The sequence below is a fragment of the Tamandua tetradactyla genome, chromosome 1 (assembly GCF_023851605.1).
Source record: "Tamandua tetradactyla isolate mTamTet1 chromosome 1, mTamTet1.pri, whole genome shotgun sequence".
NCBI lineage: Eukaryota > Metazoa > Chordata > Mammalia > Pilosa > Myrmecophagidae > Tamandua > Tamandua tetradactyla.
Window position 1 is genome coordinate 193967603 of NC_135327.1, and position 21854 is coordinate 193989456.

General features: G+C 42.1%; 1 protein-coding gene, 1 long non-coding RNA gene and 1 other non-coding gene across 8 annotated transcripts in view; 2 read left to right on the forward strand and 1 right to left on the reverse strand.

The window, feature by feature from the left end:
• The window catches only part of ZNF746 (zinc finger protein 746), a 60520-nt gene that overhangs the window by 19390 nt on the left and 19276 nt on the right, over nucleotides 1–21854 (reverse strand). For 2 of the 6 annotated variants that reach the window (XM_077149259.1, XM_077149248.1), the window contains exons 1-4: nucleotides 4795–4887; nucleotides 1602–1901; nucleotides 1387–1468; nucleotides 284–397 (exon numbers count right to left, since the gene is read on the reverse strand). In XM_077149259.1, the coding sequence (XP_077005374.1) occupies nucleotides 284–397; nucleotides 1387–1468; nucleotides 1602–1901; nucleotides 4795–4818 (520 nt within the window). In that variant the 5' untranslated portion in view covers nucleotides 4819–4887. Of the gene's footprint in view, nucleotides 1–283; nucleotides 398–1386; nucleotides 1514–1601; nucleotides 1902–4794; nucleotides 4888–21854 lie in introns of those variants that run through there. The other 4 variants (XM_077149240.1, XM_077149232.1, XM_077149227.1 and 1 more) reach the window with 2 other exon arrangements.
• On the forward strand, nucleotides 7321–13792 carry LOC143674021 (uncharacterized). The gene is made up of 4 exons (XR_013170828.1): nucleotides 7321–7580; nucleotides 10934–11044; nucleotides 11647–11845; nucleotides 13173–13792. It is a non-coding gene; the product is annotated as an uncharacterized LOC143674021 (long non-coding RNA).
• Nucleotides 20097–20200, forward strand: LOC143652780 (U6 spliceosomal RNA). The gene has a single exon (XR_013160846.1). It is a non-coding gene; the product is annotated as a U6 spliceosomal RNA (small nuclear RNA).

Here is a 21854-nt window from a genome sequence, read left to right on the forward strand (position 1 = left end):
CCTTTCAGTGTCCATCTTTCTTTTCTTCTAATTCTGTACTACCGAGTCAGTCATTTTTCTAAAAGACCAGGCTTGAGGCCTGTTTCCATGCTGGAAATGATTAGTTCCCAGAGTGTTAGTTGCATACATTATAGAATATAGTTTAACTATAAAAACTTTTAGTTTTAAAACATTCAAAGTTTATGTTTCTTCTTGGAAAGAAAATGACACACTCCTTGGACCTTTACTTTCCTGTTCCCATCTGATAACCTGGCATTTCTGTGGCCTTCTCCCAATCACTGACCTGGACTTGGATCCACAGGAACATCTGGAATCTTGGGGCCAGTGCGACGCCAGCTGCATGGTTCCTTCCCTTGTTCGATCTGGGAGAGGACCTCAGGCTTGGAGATGGCATAGTCTGAAGGAAGACAGAAGGGTTAGCGTCTGCGAATTTCAACTCAGAGCTGGGGACAGGCAGCTTGGGAAAGTGGCTCAGAAACCTAATTTCTTGACTGGTTTATGTTAGCAGCTCTCAAGTGGAGGGAATTTTGCCTACCAGGGGACATTTGGCAAAGTCTCGAGACAGTTTTGCTTATTACAACTGGTGGTGGGGTGGGGAGTGGGGTACAACTAGCATCTACTGGGTATAGAGGTTAGGGATACTGCTAAGCATCCTATGATGCACAGGATAGTTCCACAACAAAGGATCATCTGGTCAACAGTGAAGAGGTTGAGAAACTGAAACACAGTCTCCATACTAAGAAACAACATATTTCTGCAAACTAAAATATAGCATTATGTGTACACCTGCTTCCCATCTCACTAAACATGCATTATTGCCTTCAGATCTGGGGTTATTTCAGATACTACCATAAAAGGAAATAAGCACAGGAAGAAACAGAGTATAGGCTCTTATCAGGCAGTACCAACTGAGGAGAACAGCAGTAGCCCCAAGGTGAGGGGAGAAGCAAAGCCTTGGGGCATAAAGAAAACATTTGCAGCAAGAAGCACTGGCTGCCCATATTCTCCACTACCCTTGAGGAATGTCCTCATAAAGGCTACTTGGGATGGCTAAAAGAAAGAGCTCTTCCCAAATGTGGGATCAATTATATACTGTTTTTAAAAGCTGTTGGCGTTCTCCCACCTCCAATTCTTACAATAAGAACAGACACTTTTCCACACTTATCACCTTTTCTTGATTTGGCATTCCCTGTATCTCAACCACTGGGGGGAAGGGAACTTCTGCCTTGGTTGCCCAGGGTTCAACCTTAGGAAAAAGAGGTGATACCTTCTTACATGGTCAAAGTTTTTAGTGTTTTACATATCCCTGAGATTAAAAAAATAAAACAGCATGAAGAAAGATGTTTGATGACTTCCAAAGCCAGAGAAATGAGTATCACGCCTTACCCAGAGAGACCAGGGTCTCATAGTTGCCCCTCATGACGTGCTTGTAGAGCTCCTTCTGCCACTCGTCCAGTTTGCCCCACTCCTGCTCAGAGAAATACACGGCCACATCATCAAAGGTCACGGGCACCTGGAACCACAAGTGTCACACACACTCACACACATACTTACAGGCATGGCCTCTCTGGCCCCCCCACCCAGGATGCCTAAGGGGTTACCTTGGGGACCTCTCCCTTGCTGCCCGGGGGCAGCCGCAGGATCCAGAAGTTCCTGTTTCGCAGCAGGTTCTCCATGTTCTCCAGCCGCCTCTGCAGCAGCCCGTACTCCTGCAGCAGGGTCCCTAGGACAGCCCACTTGCCCTCCAGCTGGTTCCCAAACTCCAAGGTCGTCTTCTCGCAGTCAGCCAGCTTCTTCTCTGCCATCCCAGTTCGACCTTCTAGGGAAAGCAAGCGAGCAGCCTGCGACTCAATCTTCCTCTCCATGGCCTGAATTGTAGCAGCCATTGTCCAGGGAGAAATCTTTCAGAAATAGATAAGACTAGCATCATTCATTCTATCCACTATGTTCTTTGAGCCTACCTCCTCCAGCATGGGGGAGCTGGGCTGGGAGTGGAAAGACGATGCATGTGTGAAAGTGGGGATAACCTGTACCACATGCCATGTTTCAACTCAGCGAATAATTGTGTCAGGTATCTTAGAGAGATACCTGAGACTGGGTGGATGCCTTTCTTCCAGGCCTCTACACCACACTGTGCTGACCCATAGCACTGCACTGACCCACCTACATTGTAAATTTTCTGAATCCAACTCTAAACTGTGAGGTCTTTGAAGGCAGCACTGCATCTTTGTGAAGCTAGTTCTTGGCACATGGTAGACAGTACGATTTTGCAAATAAACAGTGACTTAGCACTCCTAGAGTTCTAGATGAGAAATAGTAAACTGCAGATTTACTAGAGCCCAGCTAAATATCTCCCATCATAATCACACAGTAACTGTCTACTGAAGATGACATAGCAAAAAATAGCTGGTTCACTGAACAGCACAAACAAGCAGTGCTGCTCAATTTTTAAAAGCATCTCATGTACTCTTTTAATAAACATAAAAATTTAATGGCCAATACACCTTCTCCCAGGAGACTATGATTTTGCTACGTTTCCAACTGCTTTTCTGCTCAGCTAAAAAATTCACCATTACAACAAATCTCTACCTGTCAAGAGTTAGATGCTTCCTGATATTACATGAACCCCCTAGGTCCCCTGAGATTCTCACTTTTTCTCTCAGTACTGCCACCCTCCCAAGGTAAAAATTATGGTCTCAGACATTTTTGCAGCCGCACCAGAATCAATGATACCCCTTCCAGTCTGATTAGGAAGGTAAGACATATGTTACTTTTCTATGTACAGAAACCATCATAGATAAGGATAGGTGACTACTGACAACATTCTGGAAATTATTCCTAACCAAATGGTTGATGACTATTTACAAAATAAAGAAGTGACTACTGGGAACCAGCATGGATTCATTTGGGGAAAGCCATTGAGATCTAGAACATGGACATCAAAATGACAGAAAATGAAGACAAAATGAGAGGTTGAGCATAAGCAGAAAAAGCTGTTAAAGATGTCGCATGAATCTGTGTTTGGAGGAAGGCCAGACAAATGACCTCTGACCTGAAGAAGGCAGGACATTAGCTGGGTCTCAAAGGATGGATAAGCAGAGAGCTGTTTTGAGGGGGAAAACTGGATCTGAGAAGGAATCTTGCTTTCAAGGAGTAAGTAGTACTGGCCAAAGGGCTCCATATCCTGCACAGGGCTGGGTAGCTTGTGCTGGCTGGCTCAGCTATGGCCGTAATGAGGCCTTTTCCCTCACTCCTCTCTTTGCACACTCGCTTTATAAACCCCATGTCTGAGAGTTCACTCCAGAAATCTCCTTTAATTTCCTCACCCAGTTCTCCAACCATTGTAAACTTGTTCATCTTCAAATTACATGTGACTGGGCATTATTACAATTTTCGTGTTGCATGGAAAGGCATCTAAATAAACTTCTACTTTATTAAGAAAAAGTCAGTCTTTAATATATAAAAAACAGAACACAACAGTTCCTTACTATTTTAATGGAAGTGGGGGATACCATGTTAAGGTCTTTATACTACTCGGTGGGAGGTGATGACTGTGCTTTGCACAAGCTCAGCCCCATTTACTAAGTGGTGGATGGAGTATATGGGATTGTCTTTAGGGACCTGCCAGGCAAGCTGAAACTCTTTGCTCCAGAGGAGCTGAAAGTTAAGTAAGAACATTTCAAATTCTTCAATGGCTCATCAACCACATGATGAAGTCCACACTTTTCCCAGACATTCAAAACCTTCCAACTCTCTGTTGCTTAGTATCCCACTATCTCCGTACAAAAATCATCTTTTCCAGGCATGATGGACTCCTTTTTGTTAGGTGAACACACCCTGTACTGTCCCTTCTTTCTGTGCCTTTGCCCAAGCCATCCTCCCTACTACCTAAAAAGCTCTGCCTTGTAGCTCAGCCTATCGAAATCCTAGCCTTCCCTAAAAGCCCAGCTCAACTCACAGCACAGAATATCTGACCTGGAAAGGAGGGGAAGGATTCTGAGGCTACTCTCTTCCCACTCCTTCCTCTGCACTCTCGCAGTAAGTTTCTACCCCTATGCAAGCACTTGGCTCTTTTTGTTTTGCACTACTATTACCTGTTCACGTCTGTTTCTCCCACCACACAATGGTCCTTGAATACACACTTTTTTCACACACTCTGTAGCTCTGTGATCCTGGGCAAGTTCTTTAACTTTTCTAGGCCTCGGGTTTTCTTTCCTATGCTAGAGATAACAGTACCCACCCCACAGGTTTGTTGTCAAGACAAAAATCATGCCTAAACAGGGCTTGGTGAAGTGCCTCATTCTTCAAATGGGGGCAATTATCTTCCTTACAAACATGGAGCTAGCTGGGCACACGGTGGGTACTCAATGTATGCAGAATTGAAGCTGGACACCTCCCAGGTGAAACCGGGCCGCTGGGGGGAGCTGGGGGGTAGGAAACACATGGGAAGAGCGGTAGGTAGAGAAAGGAGATGGGGGAGGGGGCGGAGATGAAGGGGGCAGCGGATGGGGTGGGGGCAGGAAACCACAAGGGGCTTAAGAAACTTGGCGTGGGGCGGCCTCTGGTGCAGGGTCGGTTCAGCCCCCGCCTCGGACTCTTCCCGGAATAGGGGGCTCGGGCCGGCGGCTGCCTTAGGCCCCGGAGGAACCCCCGTCCTCCTCGCCCGGAGCCTCAGGCCTGACGGTCAAGCCCGGGCCCCGGAGATCCTCCCTAGGGCCTATGGCGCCTTGTGCTGCGCCCAGGCCGCACGGGGCCCGGTGTCCCCGAGTCCGTCCACTCGCGGGCCGCCCTTACCGGAGCCGCAGCCGCCTCGGCCATGGCCCTGCGCTGTCTGGCCCGGGCCGGGAGGATGTCGCCGCCGCTGCTGCTGCCGCCGCCGCCGTGCGCGGCCACACGCAGGGCCCTACCGCCTGGCCCTCTCCACAGGCGGTGCCGCGGGTTCGGCGGCCTCCTCCTTCTCCGCCCGCGCTCGTCCGCGCTCCTTGGCTAGGCCGCCCCTGCTCGCCCGCTTCACCCACAGACCCGCCGCCGCCGCCACCGTCAGCGCTCGGCCGGTCCACACTGCATCCTGGGAGCCCGGCTCCCGCGGCCCCGGAGGAGGGAAGGCCCGTGAGGCTTCCTGGAGGCAGCGCGGCTCGCACAGCCCCACCTGCAGCCCGGAGAGGCGAACGGCAGGCGCGGCGCCCAGGGCTCCGCCCCGCCCCGCCCCGCCGGCCGAGTGCTGCGGGCCGACCGACGGACGACGGACCGACCCGCGGACGGACGGACACGCCCCGCTGAGTCACCGCTCGCACGCCCCGCGAGCGCGCCCCCAGCCGAGTCACCTTGCAGGCGGCGCGCTTGTCTCCACCGTGCCTCCGCCCGCGCTCGCGGCGCTTGCGAGCTGCTCGGGCCTTTGACCCTAAGCGCCATGGTCGGGCGTCAGCGCCCATCCCATCCGCTGGATCCCGCGATGAATTACTTGGTTACCAACAATGAATACCCGGCTCGGAGGACCAGCCCGGGCGCACCCCAGCCTCCAGGAGCGTAAACTTGCGGGGGCTTCGTGGGGAGGTGTGCAGCCTCGGGGGTGATTATGGCGAAGGAGTCAGCTCACCCCGTGAGGCTCGAAAACCCTAGCCGCGATCAGGGGCACCGGCACACACATACACGCGCGCGCGCACACACACACACACACACACACACACACACGCCTTCTCTCTGATTGCACCTGACACGGTCACTTCGGTTTTAGGTCCTGGGCCAGGTGATATTTTTCCTTTTTTTGGTAAGGCCGTAGCTCATGCAATCTTCAGTCTGAAATGTAATAAATTATTCTAACAATACAAATACAGTTCGGTAAATCCCAGTAGGCAGCCACTTACGAGTTTTCTACAATGTGTTTATTACACATATAATACTTTATGTATTAAAGGAGTGAACAACGGAATATAATAACTTCATTTAAAATTATTCCGGTGAAGAACCAAATATGGTATGGAAAGTTCATGAAATGTTGAGTGGAGAAGCCGGTGATCCCATTTTTGTTTTAAAATGCACGTATATGTCAGACAAGTTTGGAAGCATATACATCGAATATTCCAAGTAATTTTCTCTAATGGTGAGACCACCGACCATTTTTCTGCATTTTCTAACTTTTTTCAATTCATATTTTTATTTCGTAATAACAAGAATGGTATTTTTAAACAAGGAGGGGAGAAAAAATACTGTAAATTGAAAAACTCTAGAAGGTGAACCGGAGTAGCCGGACTGGAGCAGCCTTTGAGTGGGGCGCCCCCGTGTGGTTATAACGCTGCACTTCCTTTCAGAATTTCCTCTCCGTGAGACTCGCAAATGAGGAACCTGTGCCCACGTGGTCCTGGCTTCTGCCCGGCTTGGCAGGTCGAGCAGGCCGGGATCTTAACATCCTTTCCTTTACTTTCTCTTCTTCTGTCAGCCGAGGCTGAACGTGCAGCCAGGAACTCATCCGATTCATTCTTCTTTGTGTTTAAAATGAAAATATCCCAGGAGTTGTCATGGGGAAGACCATGCTCATGCTTCAGGAGGTCCCTGCGCCTTCTCTCAGGAATGCAGCCCCACTTGTTTTCTGATGCTTCCAAGCTTCCAGGGATTGTCCTTGAAATGTGGGGCGTGTTGGTTATGGATTTCCAGTTTGGAACCCCTAGAATCATTTTGCCTTTGGGAGAAAATCTCTGAAAGAGTAAGGTCAACTCTCTCACCTCAGGGATTATGGGAGAATGTTCTGGAATTTTCCCTGAGGTACTTTTCTTATATATTTTCCACGCCTAGCTCTTCCACATCGTCCCCCCAATTTTCACCCCACCCAAAATAACACATGCCCTCTTCCTGGGGTGGAGCTATGGTTTGTAGACCTGAAACTTGTACAATTTGAAGAGACATTATGAAAGGGCACCCCTCCCCTCCCCCAACAATTACAAATTGAGAAGTAGGTACAGAGCTGGTTACAGTGAAGTGATCAGAAGCTTAAGCTTTGTCAGTTTCCTAGTGAAGTCCAGGATTAAAAAAAAAAGAGGCCCAAAACACCAGAACATACCCAATCCCTCCCTAGGCTGAGACTTGCTCCCTGGGGGTATTATGGGAAGAACCCTGAGTCAGGAGACTGAAATTTCTGCCATGGAATTGCTGAGGTCCTTGGGCAAAACCCATCTCAGGGATTTTGTGCCTTGTGTGTAAAATGAGGAGCTCAGACCAGATACTTCTGTAAATTTTCCTGGATTCTGTCCCTCATTTCAGCACTAACTTGCTTTGTCATTGGGCCCAGTTGAAGACAACTGCTCCCACTCTCACTTTATAGCCTATCTGCCAATTCTGCAGGATGGTTTGCTTATTCTCCTGACCACCATGTATTGGTCAGTCCTGTTACTGTTGCCCCAAAGAGCTGCTCTAGGATTACCATGGAGAAGGGGGTTCAGTCCTGGGTCCAAGGGAACAGAGATGCTATCTCCATGGCGATGAGGTTCCTGTGGGTCCCAGGGCTTCCATGATAGAATGTGTTGTGTGCCCCATGGAGGATGTGAGCAGCATGGGGCAGGATGCAGCCTGGGCTTACGTGACCACCTGTGTGTCCCTCAAATTAATTCTTCCCAGGAGACGGGATCTGATGGGGTTGAGTTCTTACCATCCAGTAGTGAATGCCCTCTTTGAGCAGAGTTTAAAGCCAAAGACCACAAGGGTGGCCAGTGGAGATTAGAATGGCAGGGTTAAGTTAACTCTTTGCCCTTGGCAAAAAACATGAACTTTTTTGTAGGAAACACTGCCATGGATTGCTTTCTTCTAAAGGAAGTTCTGTGATGAGAGACCTTTAAATTTCATGGGCATCTTTCAATACACGCCATCGTTACCTACTCTGGTACATTAGAATAGTCCTTGGTGCAAGGACCACACCTTGCTAGCAAACCTCCTGGCACACAACTGGCAAGAAAATGTGTGTGTGTGTGTGTATTATACATATATTTATAAATGTTCATATATGTATGCTTTCTTTTTTCCAAACAAAGTGACTTTATGAAGAATTTGAACTTGATCTTGAAGGATGGGCAGAATTTTGAAAGAGCCTTTCATACCAGAGGGTGATAGTCAAGGTTACAGCTGGGAGAATAGCAAAGAAAATAAATGAGGCAGAAAGATACAAAGCATGTTCAATGAAGGAAAGTGGTCCAGTTTGGCTAGGATTTTAAGTAACAAAGGAAAACAGGCTGAGCCACATAGTAACAGGCTTCAAAATTAAAGCTTTTGAACTGTATTCAGGCTGAAGTGCTGAATTTGATCCTAGGTTGAGCAGATAATAACCGATCATGGTACTGATAGGGAGACTTATCTGAAGAATGTGCAGGAGGGATTGAGAGGGATAAAAGTTTAATCAGGATGCTATGGCAACAATCCAGATATGAGGTAAAAAAAAAAAAAGGTCTGATCAAGTATAGCAGGAGTGGGAATGAAAAGGAAGGAACAGATTTGAGAGAACTGTAAAGGATAGTCAATAAGAGATGATAACCAACTGTGTGGGGAGTTGCCTAAAAAAGAATTCCAGGACACTGCTAAGGTATGGAGCCCGAATGAAGAGAGAGTGTGTCTATAACAAAAATAAAGTGATCAGAAATAAGAATTAGTTTTTTTGGAGAGTGATTAAAGAAAATTCAACTTTTGACATGCTGAATTGGATGTGCCAAGGACATTTTTAGGTAGAAATTACCTAGCCTAGTGGATTCTTAGACCAGCTGCGTCAGTCTCTGGGAATGCTTGTTAAGGGTATGGATTTCTATATCCCCATCCCAGAACCACTCAAAATCTCTAGGGATGGCTCTGAGTCTGGGATTGTGGGAAAAATAATATATATATATATATTTCAGAGTTCACATGCCCCCCCATTCGCACATATTACCCTTTTATTAACATTAAGAAGGTATGTATTTTTAATAAACTCTTAGTATTGGGGAGGAACGTAAGTAAGGAGAGGTCCTAATGCACAGTGAAGCTTGGGGAATAATGGCTGGTCAAAATTTCTACCTAAGGTAATAATCCATTTAAAAATCATCCCTGATAGCTGGCTTTCAGACTTTATTTGCAAAAAGAATAACGAAAAACCTCCTTGTATTGATATTCAAGGCCTTCATATCATTTAACCTCCATTTCCAACTTTATGGTTCATTTTGCCCCCATATGTGCGGTTCATTCTGTTTCATAAGCAGGCTTAAGAATTCCCACTCCTGTGCCTTTTTTCATACTCCTTCTCCTCTTGCCCACTAAAGCATTCCCATTTTTCCTAGACTAATGCATGCCCTAATACTTACCATGAAGTCTTTCTATTCCAATCAAGCCTTTAGTAAACTCTGCCTTATTCAAATTCAAATAACTTTTAATAATGGTGCCATTCATTTGGCACTTAGCTAAAGACTACGATACAAGGTAATTGATGGTTTCCCAATTCATTTCATAGAATATAAATTCATTGAGCACAGCCATTATGTCTTATTTTCCTTCCCTACTTACATAGTCTAATACAGGATAGGTTTAGAGAATATAAAGTAACTACTCAGTACAGATATTAATTGATTGCTCTATGTAGTGTGGCGTACTACAGTCCCTAAATTTTATGATTCTCCTTTGCTCCAATACCATTCCCTGACCTTCCCCCAAATACCCATTCAGACATTTCTAGAAAAATCTAAGGGTGGATGATCATTGACCATAGGCAACTGACCCAGAAGGAACCCAGGAATTCCCGTGAATATGTGAGATAAATTGTCAACCCAGAGAATTGGAGAGGCGGGAAGAACTTGATTCAGACTATGTAGATTCTGACCCGGGCACTCCTGCGGGGCTTTCTATACTTGAATAGGATATAACAGTATGGATGGGCCTCTGTTTTTCCAGCTGCTCCCTTAGGCCTGAAATTTTCTTTTGGAACCAGACACACAGCCTAAATGTTTAGGCTCAGGCCTTACAGTTAAAGCGGCAGTTGTTATTGCGTTTTACCAAATATTCCCAGTTGGCCATCCTTGAGGAATATGATTAGATTTCATTTCCTGACCCCTTGTGGTTGGTTTGGGCCATATGACAAGTTCTAGCCAATGAGTTATGCCTGGGAGTGACATATGTAATTTCTGGCTGAGCATTTAATTACAATTTGAGACCATGCAAAGATTTCTTCTCCTCTACTATGGTGAATAGCAATATTTGAGAAAGTGGCTGCTCGATTAGCCTGCAGCCTAGAGGGAGGAACATTGAATAGAATGTCAAAACAATCCATGATGAGCATATACTATGAGCATGAAACAAAATAAGCCACAAGATTTGGGGGGTTGTTTGCTACCACAGCTTAACCTAGCCTTCCCTGACTGATACAAAAGCTTGTTGAAAATTAGCCAGACATTGGAGCAGGTATCCCGGAATGCAAGGTAGTATCTTCTTAAGCTTGACCTATCCTAGAAGTCTTTATCATATCCAAGGAAAAGAAGGCACTGTCTAAAGACTCCAAAAGAGAACAGTACCCTACATCCTTTCTTGGACTACCTCAGAGAAAGTTGCAGAGAGGGGTGGTTTTCCGGGCCTTGGCTCTGAGGAGATATATCCTTTCCAGCTATTCTGCTGGGATCTGGGAGATTCTGCAGGCCTCTAGGATCTGACTTTGGACTAGTGCCTCACAAATATTCTATACCAAACAAGGACAGAGAAAGTGGACGTGTATGTCCCCTGAGACTAGACACTGACTGAAATAGCCAGCAGCAAGTGGACGTTTTATAGAATTGTCAGTCTTTAGTTTAATAATCCATTTAAGTCCTATTGTCTCTTTTAAAGAACAACCATGTTTCTTTGAGTTTTAAAAGATTGTTTTGCTTAATTGCCCATTGAATGATATTGATGATTTGATGCTTCTAGACTTATTTTTGCTCCCATATTCCTTATCACCTAGGTCTACTTCCTAGGAGGACCCATGCCTCGATTTGAGAAGCAGAGTATTGACGACATCTCAGAGTGTTGATGCATTTTCATCATGATGACATCACCCTCAGCCAAATTGGAGGTAAGACCCGGATGTGACAGTAGAAAGCCATGGCAACTTGGGCTTGTAGCAAATGTGTGGAGGAGGTTTCAGTGCCCTGACATCTCAGAATGTCCTTCAGGTTTCCTGAAACTTCTATATCCTCAGTTATTCTTATATGCTGGTATCAAAACCTGTTCACACTGAGGGTATCGGTGACTGACATGCCTTAGAACATGTAGTGGAATAAATTGTGTACCCAAGTTGGACATGTTCTTCCTCTTGGTTCACATTCTGGTGGGTGTGGACCCTTAGTCATTAAGATCTCTTCAGATGTTACTTCAGCTAAAGTGTGGCCCAACATAATCAGGCTGGGCTTTAATCCCAGTTACTAGAGTCTTTATAAGTAGAGTGAAATTCAGATGGAGAGAGAAGCCACAGGCAGCAATGAGAAGCTGGAAGCCAGTGGAATCTGGAAGGGAAAGGAGAAGACATTGCCATGTGATGGAAGAGCCAGGGAACCCCAGAGACTGCTAGTCTCCCAGAAGATACCTACCCTGGGAGGAATCAAGCCTTCTAGTCTCTGAAATCGTGTACCAAAAAATTCCTGTTGTTAAGTCAACCCATTACATTTGTTTTAGCAGCCAGGAAACTAAAGTATAGCATGACCCCTCCCAGGGCCCATCATCTTCCTTGGGGTCAGAGCTTTGAGCCATAGGAATGGAGGATTGAACACCAAGGCAGTCTCAGTTCCCCCAGCAGAGGGAAAGTCTCTGGGCCCGATTGGGCAGAAGGCGGTCACCGCACACCAGTAAAGATGAGGAGTACAGCTAAAACATGGAGGTGAGCTTTACTTTAAGGAAATTCCAAATATGGAAAGATCCAAACATATGAAACAAGCATTAGAGCTCAGTTTTAGATTTATTTTAAAAATTCTTCCGTAAATAACCATATTCCCAATAGCTTTTGAAAATAATGTCCTAGTTATGAAAGTTAGATTTTTCATTATCCACATTTGGGAATGCTTATTGCATAGAACAAGGTCTACCCCAGCAATGACATTATTAATTAGAATAGCAACAAGCTTATTACTCAGATTCTGACTCATATTTACAAAGGATTTTGAAGTTTTATAAGGCTGACCCTTGAGTCATCAATTTTTGTGACCTTGTAAAGAATAGAGTACTGCTTTGTGGCGTTCAAAGATAGGGAAGCCTGTCACTTCAAAGGCTAGTTAGAATTATTTTATAGGGACACCGAGTTCTTTCTAGCTTGTCTAGGGACAAAATCCACTCAGTAGAAATCAGTCAACAAGTCTATTCTGAGTACCTACTGAGTCCTCAGTTCTGTGGTGATCATGAAGGGTATATAATCAAGATGACCATGTTTTCTAAATTAACAAAGCACAGGATTTTTGGTATAGCAAAGGATTTTTATGTCCCTTATCTGTGCTAATAGATAGTTTGGGAAATATAATTTGGGCCTCAAATGTAGAAAAATCTGATACAATTTATAGGTTCATCTGGACAAAAGCAAATATCTGAAATTAAAAGTGTCCTAAGGAATGGGGATGAAAGACCATTTATTTAATGGTCTTGAAAAACTATTCAGCGTTAAGCACAATGGCGAAATATGTAGCCCTTGCCCTCAAATTGCTCACTGTCTAATGGGATATGGATGTGTGTATGGGATGGATAAGGGAATTGGTGTGAAAACAAAATGCAGTAGTGAAGAAGGAGTGCTAAGTCTTGCCCAGGAGTCAGGGAAGGCTTCTTAAAGTGGGTTACTTCAGCTGAACTGTGAAGGATCATCAGTAGGTGCTGCTAGGCAGTCAAGATGAGGCAAGGAACAACCCAGAAAGGAAACAGAATATCTGAAGCATTGTGGGAATGATAAACCATGCTGAGACAATGATAAAGAGTCCACTATGGTTAGAATGGTGGGTGATCTGTGGGGTGGGATAAGTGGTAATGGATAAGACTGAGATCAGATTATAAATGGTCCTATATGCCACGTTCATAATTTAGATACTATGAACTGAGGGCTGTCAAATCATTTTAGCTATAAAACTCTTTCTTCAAATGAAAGTTAAGAAGTACAATAGATGAAACAGACCAATGAGAAAGTGCTTTGCAGGGTCAATCTCTTGACCTCTTCCACATCTCCACAGGAGAGCTCAGAAGAGTTTCCACAGAATACGCTTTAAAGTCCATTGATTAAGGACTTGAAGAATAACTGCAGGATTCTGAGCAAGAAGTACAAAATGAAATGGATATTCTTGAGGTCATATGAACAGTTATTTAAAGGGAGGGCTACCTATATCAGGAGGTAAGCACAAAAATTCAGGTGAGATGCGGTGAGGGAACAATTGCTGGAACTCACAACTTCTAAGAAGAGGCGCCCTGGTAAACGTGCCAGGCTTTTAGCTTGGATTGTTGCAGGGTCAGATCAGCTTCACAAACACTGAGTCCAGTTTGGAATCAAATCATCCCCAGATTGATCTATTGTGATCTGTTCCTACTCTAACTTCCTGCCAGAAGGAAAAGTAAATCCTCTCTGGAAGTAGGTAACATCTTGCAAAGCCTCAAGTTATCTCCACGGTTTTTCAACTCTAGTGTCTGTCATTCAGTCAAAAACAACCAAGCATGTAATAAGATCAAATTGACTTAAAATCAAGAGAAAAGCAGCTAATAGATAAAAATGTACAAGAAGGTTGGATAGTAAAATGACCAGACGTGGACTTTAAACTAACTGTGATTGATAAGTTAAATGTGATTAATAAATGACAGGATGGACAATTTCAATAAATAATTGAATACAACAAAAAATAATCAAATGGTAATTCTTTCATTTAAATAAATAATTCTGTAGGTGGATTTAATAGCAGAATGGACACAACTGCAGCAAGAATAAGTAAAATAGAAGAAAGGTAGGAATAATATATTCTTTTTCTGACTGATGCACAGAGAGAAGAATGGAAAATATAGAAAATCTAAAAGGTAATATGGGACCTGGTGAAGTGGTTATCTTATGTGTAATTGGAATCACAAAAAGAGAGAAGGAAAGAGAGGCAGAAACAGCATTTGAAGAGATAATAACCAATACTTTTTCAAAACTAATGATATAAAATAAGCCACAGATGCAAGATTTTCAAATCCAATCAGAATAAATAAAAATAAAGTTATATAAATATGGGTGAGATATATTCATGGAATATGGAGGACTAAATGCAGTAACAATGCCAATTCTGCCATTTTATTTATTTATTTTGTTATTATTTTTTTTGCATGGGCAGACACCAGGAAACGAACCTGGGTCTCCAGCATGGCAGGTGAGAACTCTGCCTGCTGAAGCCACCGTGGCCTGCCTTGTCCCCATTTTAAAAACTTTTTTTTTTATTTTAATTTTTAAAATATTTTTATTGATAAATCACACATATACAGTCCAACCATATTATAAAATCATGGCTTACAATATCATTACATAGTTGTGTATTCTTCACCATAATCACTTTTAGAACATTTGCATCACTCTAGAAAAAGAAATAAAAAGAAAAAAGAAAATACTCATACATCCCATATTAAACTTCTCCCTCTCATTGACCACTAGTATTTATTCATTTATTTTTTAAAACCTTTTTTTTTAAATTGTAAGCTATAACATATATACAAAGCAAAGAAAGAAAACAGCAATAATTTTTAAAACACACTTCAACAAGCAGCTACAGGATAGATTCTGGAGTTTGTCATGGGCTCTCTTTTGATCCTCTCCAATTTTTCCATCTAGCTCCTCCAAAACACTGGAGGCTTGAAGGATTATTAATAGTGATTCAACAGAGATACTCATTTGCTAAATCCCATTTTCTCTGTTATTCTTCCTCCCTCTTCTTTAATCCCTCTCCTACTCTATAGGGATCCTTGGGGAATGCCCATTTCGACTCTTTCATACTGGGAAGGGGTGTCCACACTGAAGGACAGGGGGATGCAATCAATTGATAATCCTGGAGAGGCTGGTCCCTCTAGGTTTCAGGATTTATCTCATCTAGGAATTCTCCAGGAATTATATGTTCTAGGAAGGGAAACCTAGTGCATGAAATCTTTATGGAGTCTCAGTTTGAGCTCCAGGTGCTCTTAAGAGACAATAGGAGTGATGTTGATTGGAGTTTAGCAAACTATGACCATTAGCACTATCTAAGTGCCTGTTAACTATTGGCCATAGCATGCATTTTTAGTTTTCCTCCAGTTTAGCGATTCTTTGGAAAACTAAATATTGAGTTGCCCTATGACCTGGCAATACCAACACTCAGTATATGCCCAGAAGAGTTGAGGGCAGTGACACAAACAGATATTTGCATACCAATATTCATAGCAGCACTGTTCACAATTGCCAAGAGATGGAAACCATCCAGGTACCCATCAACAGATGAGTGGATAAACAAAATGTAGTGTATACATACAATGGAATATTATGCGGCAGTGAGATGAAATGATGTCCTGAAACATAATAATGTGGATGAACTTTGAGAACATAATGCTGATTGAAATAAGTCAGACCCAAAAGGACAGATACTGTATGATTTCATTGTTATGACTCTAGTAAGGGCAATCTCAGAGGTTATACTGTAGTATACAGCAGACCTAGAGATACACAGAAGCTAGAGATGGAGGAAAGGCTACCTAAAGGGGTTGAATCTAAATGCAAGGGAACAGATAGAAGTGATGATAACTAATTAGCAGATTTATAAGTAATATTGCCATATTGAAGGTGAATATGACTGAAAAGGAATATATATTTCAATGGTTCAATAGTGGACAAGGAGTCTATCCCCATTTTTATCTATAGATACAGAGTAATCCCAACCAAAGTCATATACTTTTCTTGCTGATACTGATACACTGTTGACAGATATGCCCAATACAAAACATGTTCAAGTCTTAATTCCTGGCCCTGTGGGTGTGAATTTATTTGTAAATAGTATCTTTAAAGATCCTGTTAAGATGAAGCCTAATAAAATTAGGGTGGGCCTTAATCCAATATGACTGGAGTCCTTTTAGGGAGAGGAAATTTAGACATGGAAGCAGAAGCTAGAGGAGCAGACAGAAGGAAACAGGTAGGCATGTGACAGAAGCAAAGACTGAGTAGCACCAGAACACTACAGACTTTGGAGAAAGCACAGCCTGCCGATACCTTGATTTCGGACTTCTAGGCTCTGAAACCGTGAAACAACAAATTGCTGTTGTTTAACCGAATAATATCTGCAGTATGTGTTATAGTAGTACTGACAAACTAAGACACACAGCAAATCTAAAAGTTTTATGGACACTGTTCTAGTTTGCTAGCAGCTGGAATGCAATATACCAGCAACGGAATGGATTTTAAAAAGGGGAATTTAATGAGTTGTTAGTTTACAGTTCCAAGGCTGAGAAAATGTCCCAATCAAAACAAGTCTATAGAAATGTCCAATTTAAGGCATCCGGGAAAAGATACCTTGGTTCAAGAAGGCCAGCGACGTTCAATGGTTTTCTCTCAGCTGGAAGGGCACATGACGAACAGGCTCAGGGTTCCTCTCTCATCTGGAAGGGCATATAGCAACCATGGCATCATCTGCTAGCTTCTCCTGGCTTCCTGTTTCATGAAGCTCCCTGGGAGGTGTTTTCCTTCTTCCTCTCCAGAGTCGCTGGCAGGTGGACTTCAGCTTCTCGTGGCTATGTCGTACTGCTTTGCTCTCTCTCAATCTCTCATTCTCCAAAATATTTCCTCTTTTATAGGACTCCAATAAACCAATCAAGAGCCACCCATATGGGTGGAGACATGTCATCCCCTAATCCAGTTTAACAACCACTCTTGACTAAATCACATCATCCAGGGAGATGATCTGATTACAGTTTCAAACATACAGTATGGAATAGAGATTATTCTACCTTTACAAAATGATATTTTGATTAAAACATGACTTTTCTAGGGGGCATACTTCCTTTCAAACCAGCACAGACACTCAAAGACCAAGAACAGCAATACACTCATGAAAAATGAGCTAGAAAAAGGAGAAAAAAGTTGGAGGAATTACACTGCTAGATACAATACAGATAGTAATTAAGACTGTGATATTGGTGCAAGGATAAATACATCGATCAATGGAACAGAACAGAAAGTCCACACTACTTATATAAGCAGTTGATTTATGACAAAATCATCTGTTTTTGCAGAATGTCTGTACATTTCAATTTTGGTAGAAAGAATACATAAAACTAAAAAATAGGCCAAAAATGGTGTTAGTAGTTACTGTGGAAAGAAGGATTTGTCTGTTTGTTTCCTCATATTTAGATTAAATATTTTAGTGAAATTGCCACATAGGTGATTTTGTATCCTTCTCACTGCATCATGTCAGGAGGCAATCATGTCAATTTGTTCTACTATTGGTGAAGTTGAATTTGATTATTCAATTAAGGTATGTCAGACAGATTTTTCTATATCCTGTTCCCCAAGAATTTTCTATCTAAGAAATTTATCATCTGTTAATTATTCTTATCAGAATTAATTATAATCACTGTGATTCCATGTTATGCAGTCCCAAGAGAGAGGTTCTGTGGGGTTGTCCCTACAAAGTACAAATGGTGCAGAAACTTAAACCTTCCTGTAGGGCCCACAAACAGTATGTGTATATCATCAGCTACCAAACTGGGGTTCCATTTTACTGACAAACTGGGGTTTCCTACTCTGACTAGTGGAGATGTCTTCAGCCAGTGTAGGGCCCATGAAAGGAATCTGTGGGTAGCCTGAGCTACCAAAAGTGTAGGCAAATAAGGGGATGCTTGGATCTGAACCAGGGACCTCTTGATCTGAGCTACACCCCCAGGCATTCTGGTATAACTTAGTTGTTACCTTTCACCTGTCTGTTAACACTTACCTCTGTAAAGTGAAGTTATTTCTGCCTTTCCAGACTGGCTTCTTTGAAGCTGCTAGACATGACTCTTAATGAACCAGCCTTCCCACAGATCTGCAGTTTTCCCAAATTCAGACCCTGGGTGGAGGTTGCAGTGAGGCAAGAAGAGAGATACTTGTAGGGCCCTCAGCTCATTACCTATCAACTTTTCAGTTTAGTTTGAGAGCTGGCCATTGGATTTCCCAAAATAAACAGATAATCTTCCTCTGAGCCCCCAGTGAATACAGAAATGGACTGTAGTTCAATTGGTTTCACATAGCTCCAACTGCAGATTCCTTGTTTGAATAGCTAAGCCAGGGTTTGGGTCTATGAGTTTGGGGCAAGTGTATGAGAGGGCTGTGGCATGTGAGAAACAAGTTCCCCAGAGGGAAGGGTCTACCTTACAATAAGACCGTGAATGCATCATGTGCCTCCCTGTATCTGACTGCCACCCAGTGTACTGATTTTGGCTTAAACAATGTGAATTTATTGGCTCACAGTCTTGAGGCCAGAATAAGAATTCCAAAATCAAGGTATCAACAAAGCTTGCTTTTTCTGGTACTGGCTACTGACAGTTCTGGGGGTCCCTTGGCTTGTATTTCTCCTCCCATAACAGTATCCAATCATTTCTAACTTCTGTCACTTCCTGATTCATATTATTAAGCCTCCAGTAAACTGGATTATACCCTCATTCAGTTGAGCCACACCACAACTAAAAGTAATGTCTCCAAAAGAAAAAAAAAAAAAAATGTCTCCAAAAGATCCTTGTGTACAAGGGGTTCACACCCAGAGGAAGGCAGATTGAGATCAAGGGCATGTGTTTGTTGGGATACATAAGTCAGTTTATCACAAATCTATAACAAATGAAGATATTAAATCAGTAATCAAACCCTACCATCAAAGAAAACATCAGTATATGTCAACTTCACTGGTGAATTCTAACAAACATTTAAAGAACAATTAACACCAATTCATAGGTATCTCTTAGAAAAATTGAAGAGGAGAGCATGCTTCATAACTAATCCTGCTATGTCAGCATCACCCTAGCACTGATGCCAGATAAATACGTTATGAGAACAGAGAACAACAGACCACTTACATTCAAAGTAATTACTGATAAGAAAGGACATAATTCTGCCATTTGGCCATTTTTTTTATTTTTCTCTATGTCTTGTATGATTTAAAAATTTTTTAAAATTAATTTTTAAATTAAAAAAATATATTACAAGAAACACAAACATTCTTAACATATGATCATCTCATTCTACATATATAATCAGTAATTCACAATATCATCACATAGTTGCATATAATCATCATGATCATTTCTTAGAACATTTGCATCAATTCAGAAAAAGAAATAAAGACAACATAAAAATAAAACAAAAACAGAAAAAAAAGTTATACATACCATACCCCTTACCCTTCTCTTTCATTGATCACTAGCATTTCAACTAAATTTATTTTAACATTTGTTCCCCCTATTATTTACTTTTATTCCATATGTTCTACTCATCTGTTGACAATGTAGATAAAAGGAGCACCAGACACAAGGTTTTCACAATCACACATCACATTGTGAAAGCTATATCATTATACAATCATCTTCAAGAAACATGGCTACTGGAACGCAGCTCTACATTTTCAGGCAGTTCCCTCCAGCCTCTTCATTACATCTTGAATAACAAGGTGATATCTACTTAATGCATAAGAATAACCTCCAAGATAACCTCTCGACTCTGTTTGGAATCTCTCAGCCATTGACACTTTGTCTCATTTCACTCTTCCCCCTTTTGGTCGAGAAGGTTTTCTCAATCCCTTGATGCTCAATTTCAGCTCATTCTAGGGTTTTTCTCAATCCTTGATGCTGAGTCTCAGCTCATTCTAGGATTTCTGTCCCACGTTGCCAGGAAGGTCCACACCCCTGGGCATCATGCTCCACGTAGACAGGGGGATGGTGGTGAGTTTGTTTGTTGTATTGACTGGAGAGAGAGGCCACATCTGAGCAACAAAAGAGGTTCTCTCGGGGATGACTCTTAGGCCTAATTTTAAGTAGGCTTGACCTATCCTTTGTGGGGTTAAGTTTCATATGAACAAACTCCAAGACTGGGGGCTCAGTCTATAACTTTGGTTGTCCATACTGCTTGTGAGAATATCAAGAATTCAACTTGGATGCTTGCTTCGGCGGCACATATACTAAAATTGGAACGATACAGAGATTAGCATGGCCCCTGCGCAAGGATGACACACAAATTCGTGAAGCGTTCCATATTTTTATGATATATCAGATAAAGGTCTAGTATCCAGAATTTATAAAGAGATTGTTCATCTCAACAACAAAAAGACAGCCAACCCAATTACAAAATGGGAAAAAGACTTGAACAGACACCTCTCAGAAGAGGAAATATGGATGGCCAAGAGGCACATGAAGAGATGCTCAATGTCCCTGGCCATTAGAGAAATGCAAATCAAAACCACAATGAGATATCATCTCACACCCACCAGAATGGCCATTATCAACAAAACAGAAAATGACAAGTGCTGGAGAGGATGCGGAGAAAGAGGCACACTTATCCACTGTTGGTGGGAATGTCAAAGGGTGCAACCACTGTGGAAGGCAGTTTGGCGGTTCCTCAAAAAGCTGAATATAGAATTGCCATACGACCCAGCAATACCATTGCTAGGTATCTACTCAAAGGACTTAAGGGCAAAGACACAAACGGACATTTGCACACCAATGTTTATAGCAGCATTATTTACAATTGCAAAGAGATGGAAACAGCCAAAATCTCCATCAACAGAAGAGTGGCTAAACAAACTGTGGTATATACATACGATGGAATATTATGCAGCTTTAAGACAAGATAAACTTATGAACCATGTAATAACATGGATGGACCTAGAGAATATTATGCTGAGTGAATCCAGCCAAAAACTAAAGGACAAATATTGTATGGTCCCACTGATGTGAACGGACATTCGAGAATAAACTTGAAATATGTCATTGGTAACAGAGTTCAGCAGGAGTTAGAAACAGGGTAAGACAATGGGTAATTGAAGCTGAAGGGATACAGACTGTGCAACAGGACTAGATACAAAAACTCAAAAATGGACAGCACAATAATACCTAATTGTAAAGTAATCATGTTAAAACACTGAATGAAGCTGCATCTGAGCTATAGGTTTTTGTTTTGTTTTGTTTTGTTTTGATTTTACTATTATTACTTTTATTTTTTTCCCTATATTAACATTCTATATCTTTTTCGGTTATGTTGCTAGTTCTTCTAAACCAATGCAAATGTACTAAGAAATGATGATCATGCATCTATGTGATGATGTTAAGAATTAATGATTGCATGTGTAGAATGGTATGATCTCTAAATGTTGGGTTAATTTCTTTTTTTCCGTTAATTAAAAAAAAAAAAAAAAAAGAGAAGGGATAATTGGAGATGAAGGGATACAGACTGTACAACGGGACTGGATATAAAAACTCAGAAATGGACAGCACAATACTACCCAATTGTAATGCAATTATGTTAAAACACTGAATGAAGCTGCATGTGAGGTATAGGTTTTTTGTTTTTGTTTTTTTTGTTTTTTTTTCTTTCTATTATTGTTTTAATTCTTATTCTGTTGTCTTTTTATTTCTTTTTCTAAATCGATGCAAATGTACTAAGAAATGATGAATATGCAACTATGTGATGTTATTAAGAATTACTGATTGTACATGTAGATTGGAATGATTTCTAATTGTTTTGTTAATTCTTTTTTTAATTAATAAAAAAAAAAAAAGAATTCAACTTGGGGAGGTTGAATTTTCCCCTGTTCTCACAATTCCCCGAAGGGGCCTTTGCAAATACTTTTCCACTCACTGATCAAATCACTCTGGGATTCATTGGGGCATCACTCTGGACAAACCAACAAAATCTC